The following is a 26370-nucleotide window of genomic DNA, read 5'->3' as shown; positions in this document are numbered from 1 at the left end:
TGCCACCTCTTCTTAATATCTTCTGCTTCTGTTAGGTCCATACCATTTCTGTCCTTTATCAAGCCCATCTTTGCATGAAATGTTCCCTTGATAACTCTAATTTTTTTGAAGAGATCTCTAGTCTTTCCCATTCTGTTGTTTTCCTCTATTTCTTTGCATTGATCGCTGAGGAAGGCTTTCTTATCTCTTCTTGATATTCTTTGGAACTCTGCATTCAGATGCTTATATCTTTCCTTTCCTCCTTTGCTTTTCACTTCTCTTCTTTTCACAGCTATTTGTAAGGCCTCCCCAGACAGCCATTTTGCTTTTTTGCATTTCTTTTCCATGGGGATGGTCTTGATCCCTGTCTCCTGTATAACGTCACAAACCTCCATCCATAGTTCATCAGGCACTCTATCAATCAGATCTAGTCCCTTAAATCTATTTCTCACTTCCACTGTATAATCATAAGGGATTTGATTTAGGTCATACCTGAATGGTCTAGTGGTTTTCCCCACTTTCTTCAATTTCAGTCTGAATTTGGCAATAAGGAGTTCATGATCTGAGCCACAGTCAGCTCCTGGTCTTGTTTTTGCTGACTGTATAGAACTTCTCCATCTTTGGCAGCAAAGAATATAATCAATCTGATTTCAGTGTTGACCATCTGATGATGTCCATGTGTAGAGTCTTCTCTTGTGTTGTTGGAGGAGGGTATTTGCTATGACCAGTGCGTTCTCTTGGAAAAAAGAGATGGAGGTAAATTCCTCCCTTCTCAAGGTCTCCAAAATTCCTTGAAATTTCTGTACCTGTTAGTGAGATAGCCTTCCTAACTTATCTGATAAAGCTACTGGAACCTAATAGTTTCCAATATCTGGAGGTATCAGATAGAAAAGGTAAATGTTTCGATTTTGCTGACAAAAGTATATAATTTTACCAAATTACTGGAAGTCATAATTAGTTTGAGGGAAAGGTTTTCCTTATACCTGGAAAACACAGATTCAAACCAGTAGTTTTTCAGATAGAAACCATAAAATTTATAAGCATATTCACCAGTTCATTCAGCCCTTTTGTTCATCTTTTGAAACCATCAGATTTCCCATTAGAATTCTTTAATTTTTTACCCAGCTCAGCATTATGGTTTAAAAATCAGAAACTTATATTTATCCAAAAGCCCTTTCTATAAATCTAAAGAGGAAGCATGTTTACAAAAGCATCATAATAAAACCATAACTGTCTATAATGACAAAAGACTTAAGGCATGCTGAAAATCTGAAACTTAGGTACTACTGTGACAACATTTGAAGATAGTAACTAGAATTATGACTGATAGTATTTTACCAGGACATATCAGAATTTTAGGCACTCCATATAATTTCTAAGATATCTATATTAGTAACATTTACCATACTATCTAGGTCTTCCCAGTGGCACTAGTGGTAAAGAACCTGCCTTTCAATGCAGGAGATGTAAGAGACGCAGGTTCGATCCCTGTGTCAGAAAGATCCCCTGGAGAAGGAAATGGCAACTCACTCTAGTATTCTTGCCTGGAGAATCCCATGGGCAGAAGAGCCTGGTGGGCTACAGTCCATAAGGTTGCAAAGAGTTGGACACGATTGAAACATCTTAGCGCACATACACATACTATATAGCCTGAGGAGATTTATTACTCATTTGACAATACTTCCCACGCAATTTAACATACCAAATGAACTTAATTAATCTCTCTTTGGGATGTTTCAGGGGCCCTCTGAAGCATCCCAAAATTAGCTAGAAATCAGAAGAACTTTAATTAAAATTTGATATTTGGGAAGCTTGTCAAAAAGTTTTAAAACACTTGGTTAAATAAGATCAGTCATTATGAGACAATACTAATTTCTTAATCAAATTAATCAGAGATCTCAAATCACTTAAAAGCAAAGAGATTCATATAATCTATTATCAAAAATGGCATTCAGAAAACTCTTCTCTGAGCAGAAAGAAAAAGGCAAATCCAAGTCTTAGCTTATTCCCAACAAGATTTGTTTACCCAACTAAACTCAGTCCAGTCTCAGGAAATCCTGATCATGCATAACTCTTTTCACTATTTGTTTATTCCTCACACTTTCTTTTACTGAAAACATGTATTTTAGTTTTCTTAAAGTTTTCCACATTGAGTTACTTTTCTTGTTGACATGTTTGTAACAGATAGAATAGTCTTATTTGACCATACCGACACATAAATCAACAAACAAACATTAAAACCAAGTATTAATTTGATACTGAATATTTCCCAATTCACGTGAACCTGAAATTCATTTAGCTTAGTTTCTCCTGTATTTAGAACTGTTTGCTTTGTAAGTGCTTACTTTTCTTTAGGCCAATTAAATTACAGCTCATTTACAAATTAACCTCAGCAATATCATCCAAAGACAAAGACGCACTAAGACATACATAAACCAGACAGAGATCTCATAGTTTACCTCTTGAGATTTAAAATGTTTCTTTACCTTTTTTAAAACTCGACTTGAAGTTCTACTAATTTGCCCAAGGCTGAAGTCTCAGGCAAAAAAGGACTGTGTTTTCCAAGGATATGATAACAGTTAACTTCAAACTTTCTCCTAGGCATATTTTTGTTTAACAAACTAGTTTTCTCTAATTATACATGCAAGAAGAATCAGTTTTGTAATTTCAAAAATATTTCATTTTAGCTAATTTTCTCCAGAGTCTTAATATCATGGCCATACTGTGTTTTTTCCCCTGTGGTCATGGTATCATAGCCAAAATTTAAACAATATTTGCTCAAATTGTCCCTGATAACAAGGGCAGACTGGTCCCCAGCATGGACTGTTCCTCCTGAGAGGTGGGTCCATTTTCCCATCTTGTGGCAACAAAGATATGATATTTTGAAGCCACTTTTCTTTGTCAGTGGATCACAACTATAGGTTGACCAGTCATATAAAGTTTTTCCCAAAATGTTCCCAGATTGGGTGTGGAACCTTAGAGGAAGCACTTCACATTTTAGCTTGAGCAGTTTGTACCAGATATCTGCACACTCAGATCAATCTGCATGCTCAAACCAAAAGTAACCAAACCAAACCAGAACCTAACCAGCCAGAAATCACACTCCAAGTAAAACAAATGGCAAAAGCCAAATGGCAAAAAAATTCCCGAAGAGGGTAGCAAAGAGATGCCCAGAAGTCAAAAGTCAAATGGCATAAATACCCCAAAGGTGACTTCCCAGTCCCACTGGACCTGGCAGAGTCAATGCTAGTGGCCTTTTTTAGGTCTGATATAGCTTCAGGCAATTTCTTACTGGTTTCTTGGAAAGAAGTTACTCTATCGTTTCCTCTTTTAGAACTTTTTAGATACCAAACTAAGCATTCCATTCAGTCTGTCTGCTTTTACAGCCAGCTTTTTCTAAGTATATGTGCAAAAACATCAATTTTGGAATATCAAAAGAACCTCAATTTGGACATTTTAGGTTGAGATCTCCTTTAGAGTAATTTCCCCAATTAAGAAGGTACCTGCAAGTATAAGTTTTGTACGTGCATAACCCTGACTGGAGTGTTAGGGCTGCTTTCTGATACCCCCTGTTTCTGTGTTTGAGAAGCTCTATTTCCCATTTCAAGCTGAATTAGTCATGGATGAAATTCACTCTTAACTTTTATCCTGACAAATTTTATTAAGGCACCTGAACTGAGGAAAAGCATCAGATCAGCCTCTTACCTAACTACTCAGCAAAGACTACTCGAACTCCTACAAATGAGCAACCTTGGTCTTTTTCAACTGATTCCCCTCCCCACTACCTTTCCACTGGGTGAGTATTCCCTGGTATCTTTCCAACCAGCCCCCCAACAGTATCTTTCAACTAGGAAGGTATTCCTCAATATCTTTCAATTAAGCCCCACTCAGTGTCTATACCATGAGTGGGTATTGTTATGCACCGAGCCCATATCTCCAAACCGACCGAGAGAGCGAACAAGTCCACCGTGGTAATGCAAAGGCAAGAAGGGAATTTTTTTATTTCTAGCACGCTAGGGCTCAAGCCTCATCCGACGCAGCGGAATCAGACGAGAGCCCCGAACAAAGCAGTATGGCGGTTTATATACAGTCAGCTCTTTGTCTTAGTTACAGGGTACTTGGCGATACCTGATTGGACAGGCAGAATGAGCTCATGCAACGCCTTCCTTATGCTATGGCATATAGAAATTTTTCCTTATTTGGTTAAGGAATGTTCTTCAAGAAAACAGGAAACATGACTCAGGTCCCCGGCACTGTTATGCACCTCATTGAGCCGACCACCCTGCCTAACAGCTATGCCCTGGTATATTTCACCTGAGCCTGCCCCCTGGTGTCTTCCACCTGGAAGGGGGCAAATAACCTGCTCCACCATCAAATAAAATTCAGAATCATCAACCAATATGGGAGATCTGAGAACCAGGAGAGACATAACTAAATTCACCTGGACTTCCTGAGGAGGTGGATAAGTGCAAAGGGACACTGCTGATATCAAAGTTCTGGTTCCTCATCGAGCCCAAGCAAATGAGAAAAGTCTACTCTGAGTCACTTCATTAGTCACCATAACTGTCGACTAAAAGAAGATGCACAATGTGAGAGCTTCAAGTTAAGTTTTATTTGTATCAAAATGAGGACTGCAGCCTGGGAGATAGCACCTCTGATAGCTCTGAGAAATTCCAAAGAGGTCATGGGGAAAAGTCAATGGAAGAGGGAGTTCAATATAATCAAGCACTTATTTTACCAAAGGTTTTCTGCTAGTCACAAGGGACTGATGTCATCATGAAGGGATGGAGGGACTGATGTCATCATGAAGGGATGAAGGGACTGATGTCATCATAAAGGGATGAAGGGATTTGGTGCTTTATGAGATATGAGGAGATGTAAGGCTTGGGATCATGAACCAGTTCCTGAAAATACCTATCTAAAGACCTGTCCCACCAGTTCTCCTGGGGCACAAAGTGTCCTCCACCCTGAACTCCCTTCAGGGTGTGCTGAAGATCAACAGCTGCAGCAGCACAGGATTCAGTCCCCACAGAGGGAGACAGCAAATGCCCTCCGCAAGTGCCAATATGGAGCTGACAGTACACTGAAAGGTAATGAAACTAGAATAGCCAAAACAACTTTGAAAAAGAAAAACAAAGATATAGGATTCACATTAACCAATTTCTGTAGAGTTTTTTAAATTTAGTTTTTTATTTGTGGTAATATTTAGCACTGTAACCATTTTTAAATGTACTGTTACAGATGCTGTTAAAGTGCTGCACTCAATATGCTGGCAAATTTGGAAAACTCAGCAGTGGCCACAGGACTGGAAAAGGTCAGTTTTCATTCCAATCTCAAAGAAAGGCAATGCCAAAGAATGCTCAGACTACCACACAATTGCACTCATCTCACACGCTAGTAAAGCAATGCTCAAAATTCTCCAAGCCAGGCTTCAGCAAGTTCTCGTGAACCGTGAACTTTCAGGTGTTCAAACTGGATTTAGAAAAGGCAGAAGAACCAGAGATCAAATTGCCAACATCCGCTGGATCATGGAAAAAGCAACAGAGTTCCAGAAAAACATCTATTTCTGCTTTATTGACTATGCCAAAGCCTTTGACTGTGTGGATCACAATAAACTGTGGAAAATTCCGAAAGAGACGGGAATCCCAGACCACCTGACCTGCCTCTTGAGAAACCTATATGCAGGTCAGGAAGCAACAGTTAGAACTGGACATGGAACAATAGACTGGTTCCAAATAGCAAAAGGAGTACGTCAAGGCTGTATATTGTCATCCTGCTTATTTAACTTATATGCAGACTACATCATGAGAAATGCTGGGATGGATGAAGCACAAACTGAAATCAAGATTGCCAGGAGAAATAACAATAACCTCAGATATGCAGATGACACCACTGTTATGGCAGAAAGCAAAGAATTTAAGAACCTCTTAATGAAAGCGAAAGAGGAGAGTTAAAAAGCTGGCTTAAAACTCAACATTTAAAAAACTAAGATCATGGCATCCACTCCCATCACTTCATGGCAAATAAATGGGGAAACAGTGGAATCAGTGTCAGACTTTATGTTTGGGGGCTCCAAAATCACTGCAGATGGTGACTGCAGCCATGTAATTAAAAGATGCTTACTCCTTGGAAGAAAAGCTATGACCAGCCTAGACAGCATATTAAAAAGCAGAGGCATTACTTTGCCAACAAAGGTCTGTCTAGTCAAGGCTATGTTTTTCCAGTAGTCATGTACGGATGTGAGATTTGGACTATAAAGTTGACCGCCGAAGAATTGATGCTTTTGAACTGTGGTGTTAGAGAAGACTCCTGAGAGTCCCTTGGACTGCAAGGAGATCCAACCAGTCCATCCTAAAGGAAATCAGTCGTGAATATTGATTGGAGGAACTGATGCTGAAGCTGAAACTCCAATACTTTGGCCACCTGATGCAAAGAACTGACTCATTGGAAAAGTCCTTGATGCTGGGAAACATTAAAGGCGGGAGAAGGGGACAACCGAGGATAAGATGGTTGGATGGCATCACTGACTTGACGGACATAAGTTTGAGTAAGCTCCAGGAGTTGGTAATGGACAGGGAAGGCTGGCGTGCTGCCATCCATGGGGTCACAAAGAGTCGGACATGACTGAGTGACTGAACTGAATATCACTGTAATCATTTTTAAATGCACAGTTGGTGGCATCAGGTACATTCACAGTGGTGTAATGCTAGAAATATTTACCTATTGGGTTATCCAAAAGATTCATTCTTTTCTTTTTCCCTGTAAGATGACTCTAGTAGTGCTCAGATGCCATCTAAAAAGGCATCTGAAATGCAAAACAAAAATTGTGCCGTGTATGGAGAAGGTGCTATGATAGATCAAAAGTGTTTGAAAGTGGTTTGCAGGGCTTCCCTGGTGGCTCAGTAGTAAAGAATCTGCCTAATAATATAGGAGATGCAGGTTTGATCCCTGATCCAGGAGGATCCCATATGCCGCCGAGCAGCTCAGCCCGTGCCCTACAACTATTGAACCTGTGCTCTAGGAGTTGTAACTACTGAAGCCCACATACCCTAGAGCTCATGCTTCACAATAAGAGACACTACCACACCACAACTAGAGAGTAGCCCCCAGTAGCCGCAACTAGACAAAAGCTCGCACAACAAGGAAGACCCAGCACAGCCAAAAATAAATAGAGAAGCAGGTAAAATTATTTTTTAAGTTGTTGCAAAGTTTCATGCTGGAGATTTGTCGCTGGACGTTGCTCGATGATAGGGTAGACCTGTTGAAGTTGATAAGGATCAAATTGAAGCAGTAACTGAGAACAATCAATGTTATACCACATGGGAGATAGCTGGCACACTCAAAATATGCAAATCAAGCACTGAAAATCATTTGCACCAGCTTTGTTATGTTAATCACTTTGATGTTTGGGTTCCACATAAGTTAAGTGAAAAAAACCTTCTTGACCTTATTTCCATCTCTGATTCACTACTTAAATGTAATGAAAATGTTCCATTTTTCAAACAAATAGTGACAGGTGATGAAAAGCGGATATTGTGCAATAATGTGGAATGGAAGAGATTGTGAAGCAAATGAAATGAACCACCACCAACAGAAGACCTAAGACTGGTCTTCATCCAAAGAAGGTGATGTTGTGTTTATGGTGGGATTGGAAAGTCATCCTCTATTATGAGCCCCTTCCAGAAAACCAAACAATAAATTCCAACTGCTCCCAATCAGACCAACTGAAAGCAGCACTTGATGAAAAGCCTCTGGAATTAGTCAACAAAAAATGCATAATCTTCCATCCAAGTAATGCAAGACCGAATGTTTCTTTGATTACCGGGGAAAAACTGTTACAGCTTGCCTAGGAAGGTCTGATTCATCCCCTGTATTCACCAGACATTGCACCTTTGGATTTCCATTTATTTCAGTCTTTATAAAATTCTCTTAGTGGAAAAAAATTTCGATTCCCTGAAAGACTGTAAAAGGCACCTGGGATAGTTCTTTGCTCAAAAAGATAAAATTTTGGGGAAGATGAAATTATGAAGTTGCTTGGAAAATGGCAGAAGGTAGTGGAACAACACAGTAATATGTTGTTCAATAAAGTTCTTGGTGAAAAGGAAAAATGTGCCTTTCATTTTTACTTTAAAACTGAAGGAAATTTTTGACCAACTCAATATTTCCAGAACTTTTTCATCATCCCAAACAGAAACATGTATGCATTAAGTTATAGGTCCCCATTCCCCTTACCCCCAATCCTTGGTAATCTCTATTCTTTTTTTCTTTAAAATTTTTACTAATTTTTATACACTTTTTAAAGGTATTCCATTTACAGATATACAAAATATTGACCAATTCCCACACATTGTACAATACATCCTTGAGAATATTTCACACCCAACAGTTTGTACCTTTCACTTCCTCACACCTATAATGCCCCTCCCCCTCCCAATGGTAGCCAGTTTGCTCTCTGTATCTCTGAGCCTGCTTTTTTATGTCATATTCACTAGTTCATTATATTTTTTTTAGATTCTACATGTAAGTGATACCACATAGTATTTATTTTTCTCTGACCTGTTTCATTTCGCATAAAGCCCTCCAAGACCAACTGTGTTTCTGCAAATGGCAAAATTTTGTTCTTTTTTATGGCTGAGTAGTATTCTATTATATGTATACATATCACATCTTCTTTATCCATTCATCTGTTGACAGACACAATTTGGTTTCATGTTTTGCCAGTCGTAAATAATGCTGCTATGAATGCTTTGGTGCAAGTATCTTTACCTATGGCTGGTTCATGTTGAGGTTTGACAGAAAACAACAAAATTCTGTAAAGCAATTATCTTTCAATAAAAAAATAAAAAAGAGAAGATAATTTTTGGTTTTTTTGGATATATACCCAGGAGTGGAAATGCTGGGTCATATAGTAGTTCTAGTTTCAGTTTTTTGAGAAACCTCCATAACATTTCCCACAGTGGCTGCACCAGTTTACATTCCCACCAACAGTGGGATGCTTCACTTTGCTCCATTCCTCACCAACATTTGTTATTTGTGTTTTGTGTGTGTGTGTGCGTGTGTTCTTCTTGATGACAGCCATTCTGGCAAATGTGAGGTGATATCTCATTGTGGTTTTGATTTGTATTTCTCTGATGCTTAGCAAGGGTGAGCATTTTTTCATATGTGAGTTGGCCATCTTCATTTCTTCTTTGGAAAAATGTTTATTCAGTTCTTCTGCCCATTTCTAAAAATTATTTATTTTTAATTAAGGGTAATTGTTTTACTTTTCATTTTTTCAATATTTATTTTTACTTAATCGCGGTGCCCGGTCTTAGTAGCAGCACTCAGGATCGATTTAGCTGCAGCATTTGAACTCTCAGCTGCAGCATGTGGGATCTAGTTCCCTGACCAGGGATGGAACCCAGAGCCCCTGCATTGGGACCTTGGAGTCTTAGCAACTGAAACAGCAGGAAAGTTTTGTCTTCCTTTTTTTCTTATCAGGTTGTTAATGAGGTAACCTCTATTCTACTTTCTGTCTCTATAAATTTACCTGTTCTGGTAACTTCTATAAGAATTGTATAGAAACATATAATATTTGTCCTTTTGTGCCTGGCATGTTTCACTTAACATGCTTTTTGTTAACGAGTTTTGTCTTTATTGACACATATCAGAATTTCAACCTGAGTAATTATAGCTGAGTAATATCTATTGTGTATATATACTATATTTTGCTTATTCATTCATTTTTTGATGAACACAGATTGTGTTTGCCTTTTTGGCTATTGTGAATAACGCTGCTATGAACATTCGTGTACACATATTTGTTTGAGTTCCTGCTTTAAAATTTTTTTGGATATATACCTAAAACTGGAATTACTAAGTCATTTGGCAGTTCTATGTTTAACTTTTAGAAGAACCACTAAACTCATTTCCACAACAGCTGTAACATTTTACATTCCCACTAACAATATACAAGGGTTCCAGTTTCTCCACATCATTGCCAAAACTTATTTTCTACTTTACTGATGATAATAGCCGTCCTAATGGGTGTGAAGGGCTATCTTATTGTGGTTTTGATTTGCATTTCCCTGATGACTAATGATGTTGAGCATCTTTTCATGTACTTGTTGGCCATTTGTGTATCTTCTTTGAAGATATGTATTCAAGTCCTTGGAGAAGGAAATGGCAGCCCACTACAGTATTCTTGCCTGGAGAATCCCATGAATAGAGGAGCCTGGCAGGCTACAGTCCATGGGATCACAAGAGTCGGACATGACTTAGTGACTAAACCATCACCACCACCGTTCAAGTCCTTTGCCCATTTTTGAATTAGTTTTGTTGTTGAGTTGTAGGGGTTCTTTATGCATTCTGTATATTTAAGTTTCTGTAAGTATTTTCTCCCATTCTTTGTGTTATCTTTTCAGTCTTTTGCAGTGTTCTTTACACAGTGTTCTTAAAACAAGTTTTAAAAGACAAAATCTAATTTATCTATTTTTATCTTGTTGTCTGTGCTCTCCTTATCATATCCGATAAATCACTGACAAACCCAATGTCATGAAGATTTCCCTGTTTTCTTCTGGTTTTATACTTTTAGCTGTTAAGTTTAGGTTTTTTATCCTTTTTAAAATAATATTTATTATTTCTTTATTGGCTGCATTGGGTCTTTGTTGCTGAGTACAGGCTTTCTCTAGTTTCAGTGAGCAGGGGCTACTCTTTGTTGAGGTGCACAAGCTTCTCACTGTGGAGGCTTCTTTTCTTGCAGAGCACAGGCTAGTCAGCAGTTGTGGAGCACAGGCCTAGTTGTCCCAAGGCGTGTCGGATCCTCCCAGACCAGGGACCAAACCCATGTCCACTGCATTGGCAGGTGGATTCCTAACCAGTGGATCGCCAGGGAAGTCTGAGATTTTTTTTAAATTAATTTTTAGGTAATTTGTGTATATAGTATAAGATAAGGATCCAACTTCATTTTTTGCATGTGCAAACTACCCAATTATAAAATGTATCATAAAGCTACAATAGTCAAGACAGTGTGATATTGGTGAAAGGATACATACCATTGCAAAAGACTAAAAATTCTAGAAATAGACCCCCACAAATATGATCAACAGATTTTTAATAAAGGTATAAAGGCATTTCAAGGGAGAAAGAACAGTCTTTTCACCAAAAGGTGCTGTAAAAAAACTGGACTTCCATACACAAAAAAGTAAAAAACCCTTGATTTATATCTCATATATATATAAATTAACTCAAAAGGATCATAAACCTAAATGTAATATACAAAACTGTACAACTCTTAGAAGAAAATATAGGGGAAAATCTTCATGATTTTTGATTGGTCAAAGAATTCTCATATAGGACACAAAATGAATCATCTACAAAAGAAAAAACTGATAAACTAAATTTTATCAAAATGTAAAACTTCTCTGCCAAGAATACTAGCAAGAGAATTAAAAGATAAAGCAAGAGACTGAAGATAAAATTTGCAAGTCATTTATCAGATAAAGGGTTTATATCCAACTCTCAAAACTCAAAAATAAGAAAATAAATCACCTAGATTTTTAAATGGACAAAAGAACTTTTTTTTTTGGTCTCTTATAGACTGGTTCCAAATAGGAAAAGGAGTACGTCGAGGCTGTATATTGTCACCCTGCTTATTTAACTTATATGCAGAGTACATCATGAGAAACGCTGGACTGGAAGAAACACAAGCTGGAATCGAGATTGCCGGGAGAAATATCAATAACCTCAGATATGCAGATGACACCACCCTTATGGCAGAAAGTGAAGAGGAGCTAAAAAGCCTCTTGATGAAAGTGAAAGAGGAGAGTGAAAAAGTTGGCTTAAAGTTCAACATTCAGAAAACGAAGATCATGGCATCCGGTCCCATCACTTCATGGGAAATAGATGGGGAAACAGTGGAAACAGTGTCAGACTTTTTTGGGGCTCCAAAATCACTGCAGATGGTGATGCAGTCATGAAATTAAAACACGCTTACTCCTTGGAAGAAAAGTTATGACCAACCTAGATAGTATATTCAAAAGCAGAGACATCACTTTGCTGACTAAGGTCCGTCTAATCAAGGCTATGGTTTTTCCAGTGGTCATGTATGGATGTGAGAGTTGGACTGTGAAGAAGGCTGAGCACCAAAGAATTGATGCTTTGGAACTGTGGCGTTGGAGAAGACTCTTGAGAGTCCCTTGGACTGCAAGGAGATCCAACCAGTCCATTCTGAAGGAGATCAGCCCTGGGATTTCTTTGGAAGGAATGATGCTAAAGCTGAAACTCCAGTACTTTGGCCACGTCATATGAAGAGTTGACTCATTGGAAAAAACTCTGATGCTGGAAGGGATTGGGGGCAGGAGGAGAAGGGAATGACAGAGGATGAGATGGCTGGATGGCATCACGGACTCGATGGACGTGAGTCTGAGTGAACTCCGGGAGATGGTGATGGACGGGGAGGCCTGGCGTACTGCAATTCATGGGGTCGCAAAGAGTCGGACGCGACTGAGCGACTGAACTGAACTGAACTGATACATGATGAGCCGCTTTTCTCCTGCTGCTTTCAAGATTCTCTCTTTAGGCTTCCCTGGTGGCTCAGTGGTAAAGAATCCACCTGCAAATGCAGGAGACACGGGTTTGATCCCAGAAAGATTCCACATACAGCTGAGTAACTAAGCCCATGCACCGTAATGGTTACATTGAGCCTAAGCTCTAGAGCCCGAGCATGGAAACTATTGGAGCCCCCTCCCCGCCCCCCTGCCAAAGCCACCGCAATTAGGAGGCTGCCCACCACAACTAGAGAGTACCTCTCACTCCCTGAAACTAGAAAAAGAACATGCACCAGTGAAGACCCATGATAGCCAAAAATAAAGTAAATAAAATTATACGCAAAAAAGAAACTAAGCAAATGAAAAAATTCTCTTTGTCCTTGGTTTTTGATGGTTTGATGTGTCCAGATGTAGATCTGGATGTAGATGTACATCCATAAATCTGGATGGTTTATCCTGAGAGTTCACTGAGCTAAAACAAAAATGTAAGAACAGAAATATGATCTAGTGGTTGCCTAGAGTTGGGATGAGACAAGAGTCTGAATACAAGGGGCAGCATGAGGAAATTCTTTTTTTTTTAATATTCTGAATTTTCCTCTGGTAATTTTTACAGCTTTACTTTTTGTATTTGTTTTTGTATGAAGTACAGGCTTAATTTAATTTTTTTTCTTTTATTTTTTGATGGCGCCTCGCAGCATCTTATTTCCGGTGCGTGCTCAGTCGCTAAGTCGTGTCCAACTCTTTGCAACCCCATGGACTGTATAGCCTGCCAGGCTCCTCTGTTTGTGGAGTTTTCCAGTCAAGAATACTAGAGTGGGTTACCATTTCCTTCTCCATTAGTTTTTGGACTAGGGAGCAAGCCTGCACCCTCTGAAGTGGAAGCACAGTGTCTTAACCAGGGAACTGGCAGGGAATTCCCAGGAGTTCTTTTTGTCTGTGTCTTGATGAAAGTGAAAGAGGAGAGTGAAAAAGTTGGCTTAAAGCTCAACATTCAGAAAACGAAGATCATGGCATCTGGTCCCATCACTTCATGGGAAATAGATGGGGAAACAGTGGAAACAGTGTCAGACTTTATTTTGGGGGGCTCCAAAATCACTGCAGATGGTGACTGCAGCCATGAAATTAAAAGACGCTTACTCCTTGGAAGAAAATTTATGACCAACCTAGATAGCATATTGAAAAGCAGAGACATTACTTTGCCAACTGAGGTCCGTCTAGTCAAGGCTATGGTTTTTCCAGTGGTCATGTATGGATGTGAGAGTTGGACTGTGAAGAAGGCTGAGCACCAAAGAATTGATGCTTTTGAACTGTGGTATTGGAGAAGACTCTTGAGAGTCCCTTGGACTGCAAGGAGATCCAACCAGTCCATTCTGAAGGAGATGAGCCCTGGGATTTCTTTGGAGGGAATGATGCTAAAGCTGAAACTCCAGTACTTTGGCCACTTCATGTGAAGAGTTGACTCATTGGAAAAAACTCTGATACTGGGAAGGATTGGGGGCAGAAGGAGAAGGGGATAACAGAGGATGAGATGGCTGGATGGCATCACGGACTCGATGGACATGAGTCTGAGTGAACTCCGGGAGATGGTGATGGACAGGGAGGCCTGGCGTACTGCAATTCATGGGGTCGCAAAGAGTCGGACTGAGCGACTGAACTGAACTGAACATTGGTGGTTGGGGCCTCTCTGGTGGCTCAAATGGTAAAGAATCTGCCTGCAGTGCTGAAGATCCGGGTTCATTCCCTGGTTTGGGAAGATCCCCTGGAGAAGGAAATGGCTACCCACTGTGGTATTCTTGCCTAAAGAAATCCGCGGAAGGAGCCTCGCAGGTAACAGTCTATGGGGTCGCAAAAAGTCAGACATGACTAAGCAACTTTCACTTTATTTCACATGCTGGTGGTTACAAGACTCTTCATACTTGACTCATTAAAGTATACCTCCAAAAAGTGGATTTTATTATATGCAAAATTTTAATAAATGAAAATGGATACTTTTTAAGTACATAAAATGTTCACACAAAGTTTAGCATATATTTTTAACTGAACACCAAAATATTCTCACCAGATAATGAAAAAGAGTGTTACTAGCACTTCAGAATCCCCCTCCCTCCATATTCTCCTCTTTGATTGTTGCTTCACTGATCCTTCCAGAATCAATCACTATCCTAACTTTTATCATAATTGTATCTCTGCTTTTATTATTACATGCCACCATAAACAATATAGTTTTATTTTCCTTTTGTGTGTTGCTTGTTTGAGTGTGTTACACTCAAAATTATTTTCATGAGAGTCATTCATGATACATATAGTGGTTGTTTGTTTTCCTTCCTGTATACATTTCCATTGCATAAACGTATCATATTTTATTCCTCCATCTACTCTTGATGGATTTTGGGGTTGATTCCAATTTGAGTCTGTTACAAATAAAGCTGCTATAAGCATATATGTATCTTTTTGTACATGTGCAAGGATTTCCCTATAGTATATAATGTATACCCAGGAATGCCTTCAGTCTTACTAGATAATGCATCTCCATATTGTCATGTACGTCAAGTGTAATGCAAAGACAAATGGTACAGACACAAACAAGGTTTAGGGTTAGGACTGGAGGGAACTTCTCAGAAAAGAGCTAAGATCATGCATACAGTGCCTCAAAGTTCCATTATACAAAAGGTGGCTTGCTAGGCCAGGAAGGGCTGATCTTGCTGTTAAAAGAGCAGGAGAAGGGCCCTGTTCTCCTGCCACTTGGCATATATATGAAGAAAGTACACGGTACCTTAGAATCCCTTGATCACTACGTAACAGAAGGAGTTTTCTGGTCAGGGAAATATCTTGCTAGAAGTGGGGGAAATCCAGAGATTGAGTTCACATGCCATTTCAGTTATGCTGAACTAGCTGTTTCTAGGGTACCCAGGAGAGAAGGGAAAAGATTCACTGGAAACGTTCAGCCTGGGTGTGTTCAGTTATATGATTATATAATATCCCTTTCTGTTTCTGTTAACTTTCTTTGCTCTGAAAGAAACTTGCAGGGCAAAGTTCCTTTGTCTGCTTTGTCTCTAACTTTGTCTGCTATTAAGATAGCCACTCCTGCTTTCCTTTGATTAATATTTGCATGATTGATCTTTTTTTATCCTTTTACTTTCAAAGTGCATCTATCTTTACACCTGAAGTGTCTGTTGTAATATATGGTTGAGTCATTCACTGTGCCAGTAAGCTGTCCACTTATGTGTACATTTCATTATATATATTAAACTTATAAAACTAATTTTTTAAAAACATTTTGCTGCACAAGAAGCATTAGAGGTGGGGAGAAAAGGAGCAGGGAGATGGGAGGTGTGGCAGTAAATCCCTCATGGTGATCTGAGATTGAAAATGAGAGAGGGACAGAGACAAGGACAATACAACAGCCTAGCACTAGGGAAAGCCTACATAACCGGGTAAATGGATGTCTTTGTGCCATATTTTGCTTGGTAGTATTTCCCCCCATTCCTGCCCTTGCAAGCTCTCCTTTGAATTGCAGGGGGCTTAGAAGCCTGGAAACTACATTTTGTGGGCTCCTTTGCAAACTAGGTTACGGCTAGATTGGACTGCACAGTGGACTTCATATGTTGGAGATAGAAAGCAGAATGAAGGAGGAAATCTTTCTGTCTCCAGCCACAACAGGCAACCACAGGTGATCACAGCTGGCTATTGGCGGCCACAGGTGGTGGTGGGTCCAGCACCAAACACAGGCTTATAAAACCAGACCAAGGATGTTATCAGCTTCCTGATTTCTAAGTAAAACTCCCTTTTTCCTTTCTGTCACCCAGCTCTTTCAACATCTTTATATCCAAGGTCCAGCATTAAATTCCCTTCTTGAAAAACCTTGAAGGGACATGACTTGGAACAAGATCCGGGAGTTGGTGATGGGCAGGTTAAGTCTGACGTGCTACAGTCCATGAGGTCACAGAGTTGGACACGACTGAGCGACTGAACTGAACTACCTGCAGTTGGTTGTTTTTCTGGCAAGATACTGACTGATGTACAACTTCTCCTTGTCTGAAAGAAACAAATCGTATCCCATCATTTACCAGCATTCTCCAGGAGGGCTGGTGAAGCAAACCCGAATGCTCTCGGCTATGCTCTTTGCTTTTCTCCCTGGAGCTCTCCCTGTGCGGGCCACACACCACCTCCCTCTTTGCTTTTTTGCCTGGAGCTCTCCCTGTCCGGTCTGCACACCACCTCCCTCTTTGCTTTTCTCCCTGGAGCTCTCCCTGTCCGGCCCGCACACCACCTCCATCTACACTTTGAGAACTGGCACCTCTACTGCATCTTGACTGACCCTCAGTGCTGTATCCACTCCCATGTGCGCAACTCCCCTGTCTCCGCTCCCACAGCAGCCAGCCTCCACCTGGCACCCCTGTCCCCTCTCTCGACTGGGAGCCCAGGGAGGTTGAGAGGCAGTGTTTACCCTTGACTCCTTGCATGGTTGGCACTGAGGAGGTGCTTACAGAGTGTTCCATAGCACCAAGTGTCACCTGCCGCAGAAGCTGATGGGTTGATGAAATGAGTTGCTCTGCCAAGCCCTGGTTCGGGAAGAACCCAGGTGGGATCCTCTTTCCGTACTATTTTTCCAGAAGTTAACTGAGAGTAGCCAAGTGTTTGCAGAATGAGATCAGGGAAGAGGATCTGGGACATAGAGACCACAGGAAGACTGGCTGAGGCGCCAAATAGCTTTAATGAGCCCAAGGACCTTTCCCCTACTCCCTGTCCTGCCCTCCCCACCCAGTGACCCCTCCTCCAGTTCTGGACAGGTCCAGCCTGCCCAAGCCTCTGGGGCTCTTCAGCTGAAGGTGTTAATTCTTCTGTCCCCTCAGCCGTTCCAGCCGCCTCCGAAGGTCCGGGGGCACCTTGGCCCCAGCTGCCAGCAGCTCTCGAAGTCTCTGTTTGGGAGTCTTGGTGAGGCGGAAATTGCAGGGCACAGGGCCCTCTTCAAAGGTGACCCGGCAGCTCCGTGTCACTGTGTGGTAGCCCTCTGCGCTGGCAGTCACCATGTAGTCCCCTGGGGTCAGCAGGCGCCAATAATCCCCGCCCCATGCTGAGAGAAGTGAAGGGCAAGATCAGCGTCCAGTGGCCTGAAGCTTCTGACCTGGTTAAGGCCTCCCGCACTGCCCCAATCCCCTCCCCCACACACCCACCTGTTGTTACGTCATGGTTAATCCCATCTACAGAAATGACAGCATCAGCAATCCCAAGCTCTGTGTCTTTGTCCCTCACAACTCCAGCAATGCCCATGCGCACCTGTGTGGGGAAAGGTTATCAAAATCCCTTTGCTTCCGTGACCCGTTTATTTTCTGGCTCTGTACCCTACAAATTTGATAGAGGTGTTGCATCTACTGTTCCTAGGTGACAATACTCTGGTGAAAGTATCTCCTGACTGAAAAATGGCATCTGGACCAAGACAACTATAAACGCCTGGCAGGAGGGCGTATCTTCGGGCTTTCCTCGAGTTCACTGATTCTCGTTATGGGCTTGTCTTTTAGAATCTTTGGAAACTATACTTACGGAGTCGTTCCAAGGGACATGAGTTCCTGCGGAAAGTGAAGTGTCTATGCCAGGGTACTTCCTGCACTTGCATAATCAGAGTCTTTTCTGAGAACAGCTCTGGGTCTGCTCCATGGACACTGCCTGGAGTACAGGCAGGTCTACTCCCACTCTCCAACAATGTCTGACACCACCCTGCTGGCAAACTCTGCTTCCTATCCCGTATCCCTCCAAGGCAGTCTGATGCCAAGTGAGTGTGACCCATGGCACTGGTGAGTCAGAATGGCTCAGCCTGACCTGAGGAGACCTCCCTGTTGGGAGATACGTCCAACACGGAGAACAGACCAGTCAGCAGCGACTCGGGCAGGCAGGGAGTGGAGGGAATTCAGATCCAACCTGTTCCAGGTAGGTGAGAAGGGCATCTTTGTTGTTCTCCCACTCCTGGGGCAGCTCGTTCTCATGAGGGAATTTGTCACAGGACAGCTCCACAGTGACCTCAAAGCAGTTGGTGTGTAGGTAGCTGAAGTCATTCATGCCTAGGGGTACCACAGACACTGGAACCTAAGCAGGCAGGACAGGAGCCCTGCCCTCCCAGTGCCCTCCTCTGGGAGACACTTCCTGATGACAGCTGACACTGGCGCTGTATGTGAGAGCAGACTGTCTCATTGCGGCAGGGTTATGGGGATGGGGCTAGAGCTTCCCTGATGGCTCAGCTGGTAAAGAATCTGCCTGCAATGCAGGAGACCCAGGTTTGATTCCCAGGTCAGGAAGATCCCCTGGAGAAGGGAATGGCAACCCACTCTAGTATTCTTGCCTGGAGAATTTCAAGGACAGAGGAGTCTGGCGGGCTACCTTCCATGGGTTGCACAGAGTCAGACACAACTAAGTGAGGAACACTTTCTTTTCACTTTTATGGGAATGGGGTAACCCCACCCTCGGGCACATACTCCCAGGAACTGTGTGCCAGTCAGCCCCGTTGATGATGCTGCCATACAGGGAGAAGTCCTGGCTGTGGCAGGGTCGTCGATCTGGGTCCTGCATGGCCCGATTAGAGCCCGCATAGACAGTGCTGAGCCAGCGAAACACAGCCTCATCCGGGGTGGGCGTGAGTTCGCGGGCAGCCCACGGAGTCCGAGTCATGTCGAAGGGGTAGGATACCACGAGCTCACCCCCATGGAGGTTGGCACTTAGCACAAAAGGGATCCGCTGCATCCACTTGATCACTGCCCATGTTTCAGGAGCCACCTGGACAAGGGCAGGTCAGAGGAGTGGGAGACAGAGACAAAGGCCCCCAGGGTGGCCCAGAATACTCACAGTGGCATTGGGCAGAGTGTAGTAAGTGGGCAGTGGCAGGTGATGGTTGGGGACAGTGTCAGGTACCAGCCCTTCATCTTCTGCTTGCCACAGTGGTGTGTTGAGGTCAGCAAAATTATGGTTAAGATCAATGCCCTGATGGTTCCAGCGGCCCTCTGCCCAGCCCACCAGCTCTGAGCCCTGTCAGGGAGAAAGTCTGTTCAAGCAAAGCAGGCTCCAGGCACCATGGCAGAAGGAGCAGACTGGCCCTCAGCCCAAGTGCCCTACCCGGCGGAAGGCAGTCTCATAGCCGTCAGGATTCATGGAGGGCAGCAGGTGAATGCGCGTCTCGGTGAGCAGCCGGGTCACTCTCGGGTCCCCTCTCAGGAACTCACGACACAGGAACTGCATTAGAAGCAGGAGCAACTCCCGCCCCAAGGCCTCATTCCCATGCATGCCGGCCACATAGCGTACCTCAGGCTCTCCTGGGAACAAATAGGGGCTTGCAGCTGGCTCATGCACCTGCCCCTCCCTGCTGCTGTGCCCACCTCTTCCACCCCACCTGCCAGTACCCAGCTCATGCTCCCCGGGCTGGTCCGACATTTCCATCACATACAGCTTCAAGCCCTGGTGGCTCCTCCCGATGCTGTAGATGCGGGTGATGTTGGGGCATTGCTCGTTCACTTGCTTCATCAGCTGGGGGGTGAGTGTAGCATGGTGAGGGGCATGGGAGGAGCAGACCCAGGGCTCAGACCACACGAGGCCATGGAAGGACTTCAAAAGTTTGCAAGGGCCCATACGATGGGGACACCATTGGTGCAATACAGGAGGGGGCAGGAGCCAAGGAAGGAACGGTCAGAATAAGAGAGGCACCAAAGCAAGGGAAATCGTAGAAGTTTAGGGGTCAAAAAGAGGGTGAGATGGAGAGGGACATGAGGGCAATCATATCAAGTTATGCCCTGGTGGGCAGGAGACCTGAGATGAGCAGATCCTCCCTCCTGGGTCATAGGGGTTACCTTCCTCATGGCTTTATAATCATGATGCCGGAAGTCTAGTGAGTCGGAGGATCCCAGCACGGGAACCTCAGGGAACAGACCATTGGGATCTGGTAGAGGATGAGTTCACAGTAAATGGTGAATTCCCAGGGGAGGGTGTGCCCTGCCCAACTAACCCTTGTCTTTCTCCCCACCTGAGACTGGGCAGGCCAGGATCTCTGCCCGGAGGCAAGATGCACCTCCCTGGAGCCAGGTCTGGGGCAGCAGGCGAATGAAACGGGCCACCTGGGGCTCAGGCAGGAGATTTAGCACTGGTGTCTCTGGATCCGAATTGGCAGGAAATACCTGAGGGCATCAAGTCCTTTGTAAGGGCCGCTTGAACCCCGGCAGCCTGGCTCAGGGCCCAGGAAGATGCTCAGGCCTGTGAGCTCACTGAAAAACCCACCCTAGTGGGCTTAGCTAGACACTTGCTCTCTGTGTCAAACACAGATCGCTGCCCACATCCTTTGCTAACAGGCAGCCCTAGGCAGTCATCCTTTCCGGTTTAGTCACAGCTCATTAGACCAATATGGCCATGTGACTCAGCAGCAGGCAATCCTGAAGCTGGCCAGGATCCCACACTGTAGCCTGAGGAGATGAGAAGTGATGCAAGGACTGAGGCCCATCGCCAGAAGGGGTGTTCCAGCAGGAAGCTGTGGCATGAGGAAGTATTTGGGAAGGATGCGGGCATGGTCCAAAGCAACCTGGCTCCTGAGGCTGTCTGCTGGGTGCCACCTACCGTTTCTCCTGGGATGCCAAAGTGGGCACCTGTGTCTTGTCCTCAGAGGAGTCCAAGCCCAGCCCAGCACCCTACAGTGGGCCAGGAGCCCAGCTCCCAGCATAGAGGGCCCCAGCCACCATGGGACTTCTCACCGCATCCATCCCGCTGCTGCGATTCTTACTCCCCCACCAGGTCCGACTGTCATTGCTGAACTGGACTTTGTATGAAGTGACCCAGTCATACCTGGCAGGAAAGGTGGGTAGAGATCATGGGTGGCCCCCAAGCCTCCCACCCCAGTCCTCCTGAGTCTGCCCATAACTTTCCTGGCCTGGAGCTGTCCTGCCTCACCTCCAGATGGAGTTCCTGCCCTGTGTGATAATGCCCGAGAAGCGGGTGAGGTGTCCAGCATCCACCTGAAGCCATGGCTCAGCATCCTGCTGCTCGGCACACCAGGCCCCATCAAAAAGATCACCATCTTCCAGGCCTGACTGTGGGCACGGGACGCAGCAATCAGAACCGGGTAGGCCTTAAGGGAAGGTGGGAGGGGCAGGGAAGAAGGTCCTAGGGGTTGCCTTGCTGACCTGGATGTTGAGCCGTCCTCTGTGTGGTCCAAGACCAAAGGATTGGCTGCTAGATGCGTAGAGCTGGTTATCTGAAACTCGCAGGGACTCCAGGCCCAAAGGGGGACAGTCTGGGACAGGGACAAATCAGTAAGTTGGGACCAGAGAAACAGTGGTCAGAGCAGGTGGAAAGCTGAACCCAAGCTTGCCCGTGTGGCCAAGAGCTACATTAGTTCATGTCCCAGAGACTGCAAGTCTGGGCAAGGCCCTTGGAGTGGTGGTACCTGGTTCTTGCTTCTCAGTGAGGTCAAGGGTCCCTGTAGGGCTGGTGGTCACTGAAGGCCTGGCAGTCACTGGGGGTCTGGGGTGAGTTAGCTTCTTTCGCTTCTTCATGACAATCTTTTTCTTCTTGATGACTCGAATCCGGGCATGCCGTTCTGAAGTCCCTGGAGACCAAACAGGAGAGCAGCAGGGAAGGAAAGGATGGCAGGAAACCTCAAATGGAGCCGTCTACCACCCCAAGAAAACCTGCAAGTCCACAGGAGGCCCCACCACACGTATCCAAGGACCTTAGCATGGACTTTAAGGCCCTCAGTCTGACCCCAACCTACTGTTCCAGCCACTTCCTTGATTCCTTCTCCCCTCTGGTGTGACCACTTGCTTGGCCCTCACCAATAGAGGGCTACAGTGCCACTAGGAACTACTTGCTTGCTCCAAAGAGCTGAAGTTAGTTCTTTAACTCCTTCTTTTCCTGGCTGTCCCCTTCCCTATCGTATATCCACCACCTTTGACTTTCTTTTCGAATTCCCATTCTTTCTTCACATCTCAGTCCAGATGCATTTCGGGGAGCCTTCCTTAGCTCCAGGCTCAGTCTCATGCCCTCAAAGCCTCTGTGCCACTTCCATCACTGTGCTGAGAGGTCCTGTCCTCAAAATCATGTCTGTCCAGGTTTTCCAGCTTTCCAGAGTTGGACCCCTGCCCTGCCTGCCCTTCAGTATAAAGCATTCATGGCACAGGGCAGATGCCACTGGTTCCCCACTGAGATCCACAGCTGCCCACCCCACCCCCCCACACACACACTGTACATAACTGTGTCAGGGATTGCCCTCCCCCCCCACACACACACACACACTGCACATAACTGTGTCAGGGGTTGGTACCTTTGCACATACTGTTTCCCTCTTGGCTGCGCTCCTCTTCAGCTCTTCCTAATTCAGAGCTACCTTTCAGAACCACTTCCACCTGCCTCTCCCAAGAAGCCTTCTGAGGCTGCCAATCCCCGTGCTTTCCTCCTCTCTCTTGCCACATCTGAGAAGCTGAGAAGTCCGGCAGCCTTCCTGGTCCCCACCCCAGGCAGAGCCGCGTCCCTCCAGGGCACCTGGCAGAGAGCGCTTCCTCCCTTCCCCTGTTCTTTCCTTTCAACCGCTGGCTCAAGCCCACACAGTCTTGCTCTGCACCCTCCTCGGTGTCTTTGCACCTCTCTCTACCCTTCTCCTGGCTCTAGCCTCAGTTTCCCCATCCGAGAAACAAGAAAGTTTGGGGCTGGAAGAAGCAGCATCCCACTGGCTCCTGTCCCAGGACTGCTGACTTGGTCTGGCCGGGAACTAGGGCTGCTGAGTCAGCAGCCATTGTACCGCGCAGGGAGTGTGTGCGCGTGGGGCAGGGTCGCCACCCAGGCGCTAGGCAGAGTGCGGCGTGTGTGGCGTGTGTGAGGTGTGTGCGCGCGTGCTGGGGAGGGGTCGCCACACGGGGGTCGGAAGAGTGGGACAACCGATTAGCGGGAGAAGCGGGCCGTGGGTAGGACGGAAGCTCACCGTTCTTCTTCCCCGCGGACGGCTGAGCCGGGCTGCTACGGGGGGTCGGGACCGGGGCCTTGGTGGTCGCCAGGCCCAGCACTGCGGTGCTGGGCGCCCCTAGATCCACCTCGACGGCAGGCGCGAAGGCGGCCAAGGCGAGCAGGAGACCCCACATGGCGGGGTCCAGGGCGCGGACGCACTGGTCTCGCGGCGGCCGGTGGGCTCGCCTTTTCCTGCTGAGGCTCCGGAGCCCCCCGCCCCTTCCTGCCGCCGCTGCACGCCCGCCCACAGCCGGCTCGCTGGCCTCGGACCCGGGAGCCGAGGGGTTGGGAGGGGAGGGGAGGGGAGGAAGAGAAGGGAGGAGCAAGGGGAGGGCCCAGGCCGGCCGCCCCGGGTCTCCGCACCCACCGACCCTGCCCTCATCTCCACTCCCCTCGCCCTTCCGCATCCCCCCTCGAGCTCCCGCCTCGCTTGGGCTCTGCCCTTTACCGTCGCAAAGGCCCCAGGCACCCTGGATTCTACTCAGTCCTGTGAGCCCGTCCCGCAGTGGGCACCTACTGTGTACCATGCCCGGCGCCGGGCACTTTACCCGTGGCCTACAGTCAAACCTTGTCTCACAAACTGGTAAACTGAGGCTTAGAACGGCTAATTGACAGTCTAGGTAGCAAAGCCAAGAACTTTGGGGGGGAAACTACAACCCGGGAGGGAAATCTGTCCAGAGCCAGAACCCCCTGCCAGGAAGGTTGGGACGGAAAGAAGGCTGAGGGGAAACTGAGGCGGAGGCAGGGTTACGGGGTGGGGGAGGGCTGGAATCTTTCTGAAGGACACCGAGGGACCCCGCCAGAGGCGATGCTTCCCATCCCCCGACCCCGGCGTCCCGCCTCTCTTCTCTTCTCGTTTCCCTAGCCTCCCCTCCTCCGGCTGCCACGTTCCGGGGTTACATAACCCGAGTAGAGGAGACCGAGTCGATACCCGGCGGGCTGAGGCCGGGGGAGGGCGGGGAGGGCGACACTTGATGCGCGCGTCCCGCCCCAAGCTTTTCTGGGAGCCCGCAGCCCTGGATCTCTGTCTTCGGGACCACCTCGGATCCCGGGATTCCAGAGCGTAGGACCTTCCGCATGCCTCTCCGAGGCCCCCTTTGGCTCCCCTTTCCAGGGTCGCCTCCCCAGCAGGAAGGAATTCGTTCTCTGTGCGCCTCTGGCCGGTGCTTTGCCATTGCAAGGATCCTGCCAGGGAGACACTGCCATCCCCAAGTAAGATGCAGTGCCCGGAGGTGACCGGGAATCCCCTAGAGTGTGGTAGGATATGGGGGTGGGGGAATGTTGGGGGGGAGGGGCTTGAGCAAATGTTTTCTGCAAGGTCACTACCCGTATGAACAATTTGAATTACCCCATCGGCGTGTCAGCACCCGTCTCGCCGGATCTCTCAAAAGAAATATGCGCTCCCGGAACCGAGACTCACCCTCAGTAACAACCCCCAGTCTCAGAGATGCAAGTCCCGGAGCTCCTGGATGTTTGTGGTCCACCCTATGCGCTCTGGGTGGAGAACTTCTGAAAGGGAGTAATGGGACTGGGCCCCCATGGGTCCTACTCCCGCCTTAGAGCACCCGGCCTGGATGCCACTGCTGGGTACCAGGCACCAGAGGAGGATTTAGTAAAATTCAAGGAAGGCGTGCCAAACCTGAGGGTCCCAAAGCGCCCGGCCAAGTCAGCGAGAGAAAGACGGTACTGCGGCCTCAGGCCTCGCGGAGGTGGGAGACCAGAAGAGACTCCGGTGGAGCTAGAAGGAGGTCTGTGCAGGTCTTGAGGCCTGCTCCACCTCCAGCCATAGCCCAATTTGGCCCCTTCCCTGGCTCTGCTCCACCCTCATCCAAGATTCACAGAGGGGTGCCAGGGGGTCGAGGCAGAACCTGAGAGGACAGGTCAGCCTCCTAAGGCTCCCACGGCCTCCAAGCCCTTCCCCACACAGCAGCCAAATCGTCCTAGTGAGCTCACCTTCCAGCGCTTCCTGAAAAGGCTCTTCCCCAGCCACACCATTCTCACCTCACTTCCCTGTGTTTTCCCCCAGCTCATATCTCTGCAGCCACACAGGCATCCTAGCTGTTCTTGGAAGGCACAAGACCCATCCAGCTTCAGGGCCTTTGCACTGGATCACCAAGTTTGCATCCTTTACCCATCATTCAGATGGCTTTTCCTTTTGTTTATTTTTGATTGCTCTGAGTCTTTGTTGCTGCACAAGGGCTTTCTCTAGTTGCTGTAGAAGGGGGCTGCTTTTCATTGCAATGCTGGGGCTTTTCATTTTGGTGGCTTCTCTTATTGTGGAGCACAGACTCTAGGCACTTGGGGCTCAGTAGTTTCTGCTCCAGGGCTCCCAGTAGTTGTGGTGCACAGGTTTAGCTGCTCCTAGCACGTGGTATCTTCCCAGACCAGGGATCAAACCCCTGTCTCCTGAATTGGCAGGCAAATCCTTTACCACTGAGCCACCAGGGAAGCCCCTAGATGACTTTTCAATGTCACTCTCTTTCCTGACCATTCTGACAAAAGTAACCTCTATCCGTCACATGTAAACAGCAGTCTGGAGTCCCATTTGGGAAAAGGTCTGGGTAGTGGGGCCACTCCATGAGTGAGACTTAAAATTGCAGTTTCGGTGGTTCCCACTTATAATCCTGGGCTGCAAACTGAGTTGGCGCACAAAAATGCAGTTCTGGTTTTACTTTAACATTTTTACCAAGCCATTTATCTTGTGAGTCTTGGGATTTTGTTAAACCCTAGGTGCACTTGGCCAGGCCTCCGGAGCTCAGAAATTCCAAGACCTGCTCCTTTTCTTATCTAATGTACTGCCTGACTAGCTGTTGGCTGCGGGCTAGTCACGGGCTAGCACGGAATCCCGGCAGTGTCCAGGCAGGTTAGAAGCAGGTCAGAGGCCTGCTTTCCTGCTTCT

At 46.1% G+C, this 26370-nt stretch overlaps 1 protein-coding gene across 1 annotated transcript; it reads right to left on the bottom strand.

Annotated features, from left to right (window-relative positions):
• Positions 17200–23758, bottom strand: CPXM1 (carboxypeptidase X, M14 family member 1). The gene is made up of 14 exons (XM_018057435.1): positions 23449–23758; positions 21919–22080; positions 21656–21765; positions 21423–21562; positions 21227–21317; positions 20509–20659; positions 20336–20424; positions 19892–20015; positions 19608–19804; positions 19341–19520; positions 18974–19271; positions 18423–18562; positions 17681–17783; positions 17200–17580 (listed from the first exon to the last, which is right to left on the bottom strand). Exons 1-14 carry the CDS (start codon positions 23603–23605, stop codon positions 17339–17341), a joined length of 2184 nt encoding a protein of 727 aa, XP_017912924.1. The 5' UTR covers positions 23606–23758; the 3' UTR covers positions 17200–17338.

Source organism: Capra hircus, chromosome 13 (assembly GCF_001704415.2).
Source record: "Capra hircus breed San Clemente chromosome 13, ASM170441v1, whole genome shotgun sequence".
In the NCBI taxonomy this organism is placed as follows: domain Eukaryota; kingdom Metazoa; phylum Chordata; class Mammalia; order Artiodactyla; family Bovidae; genus Capra; species Capra hircus.
This window is presented reverse-complemented; position numbering and strand designations above follow the sequence as displayed.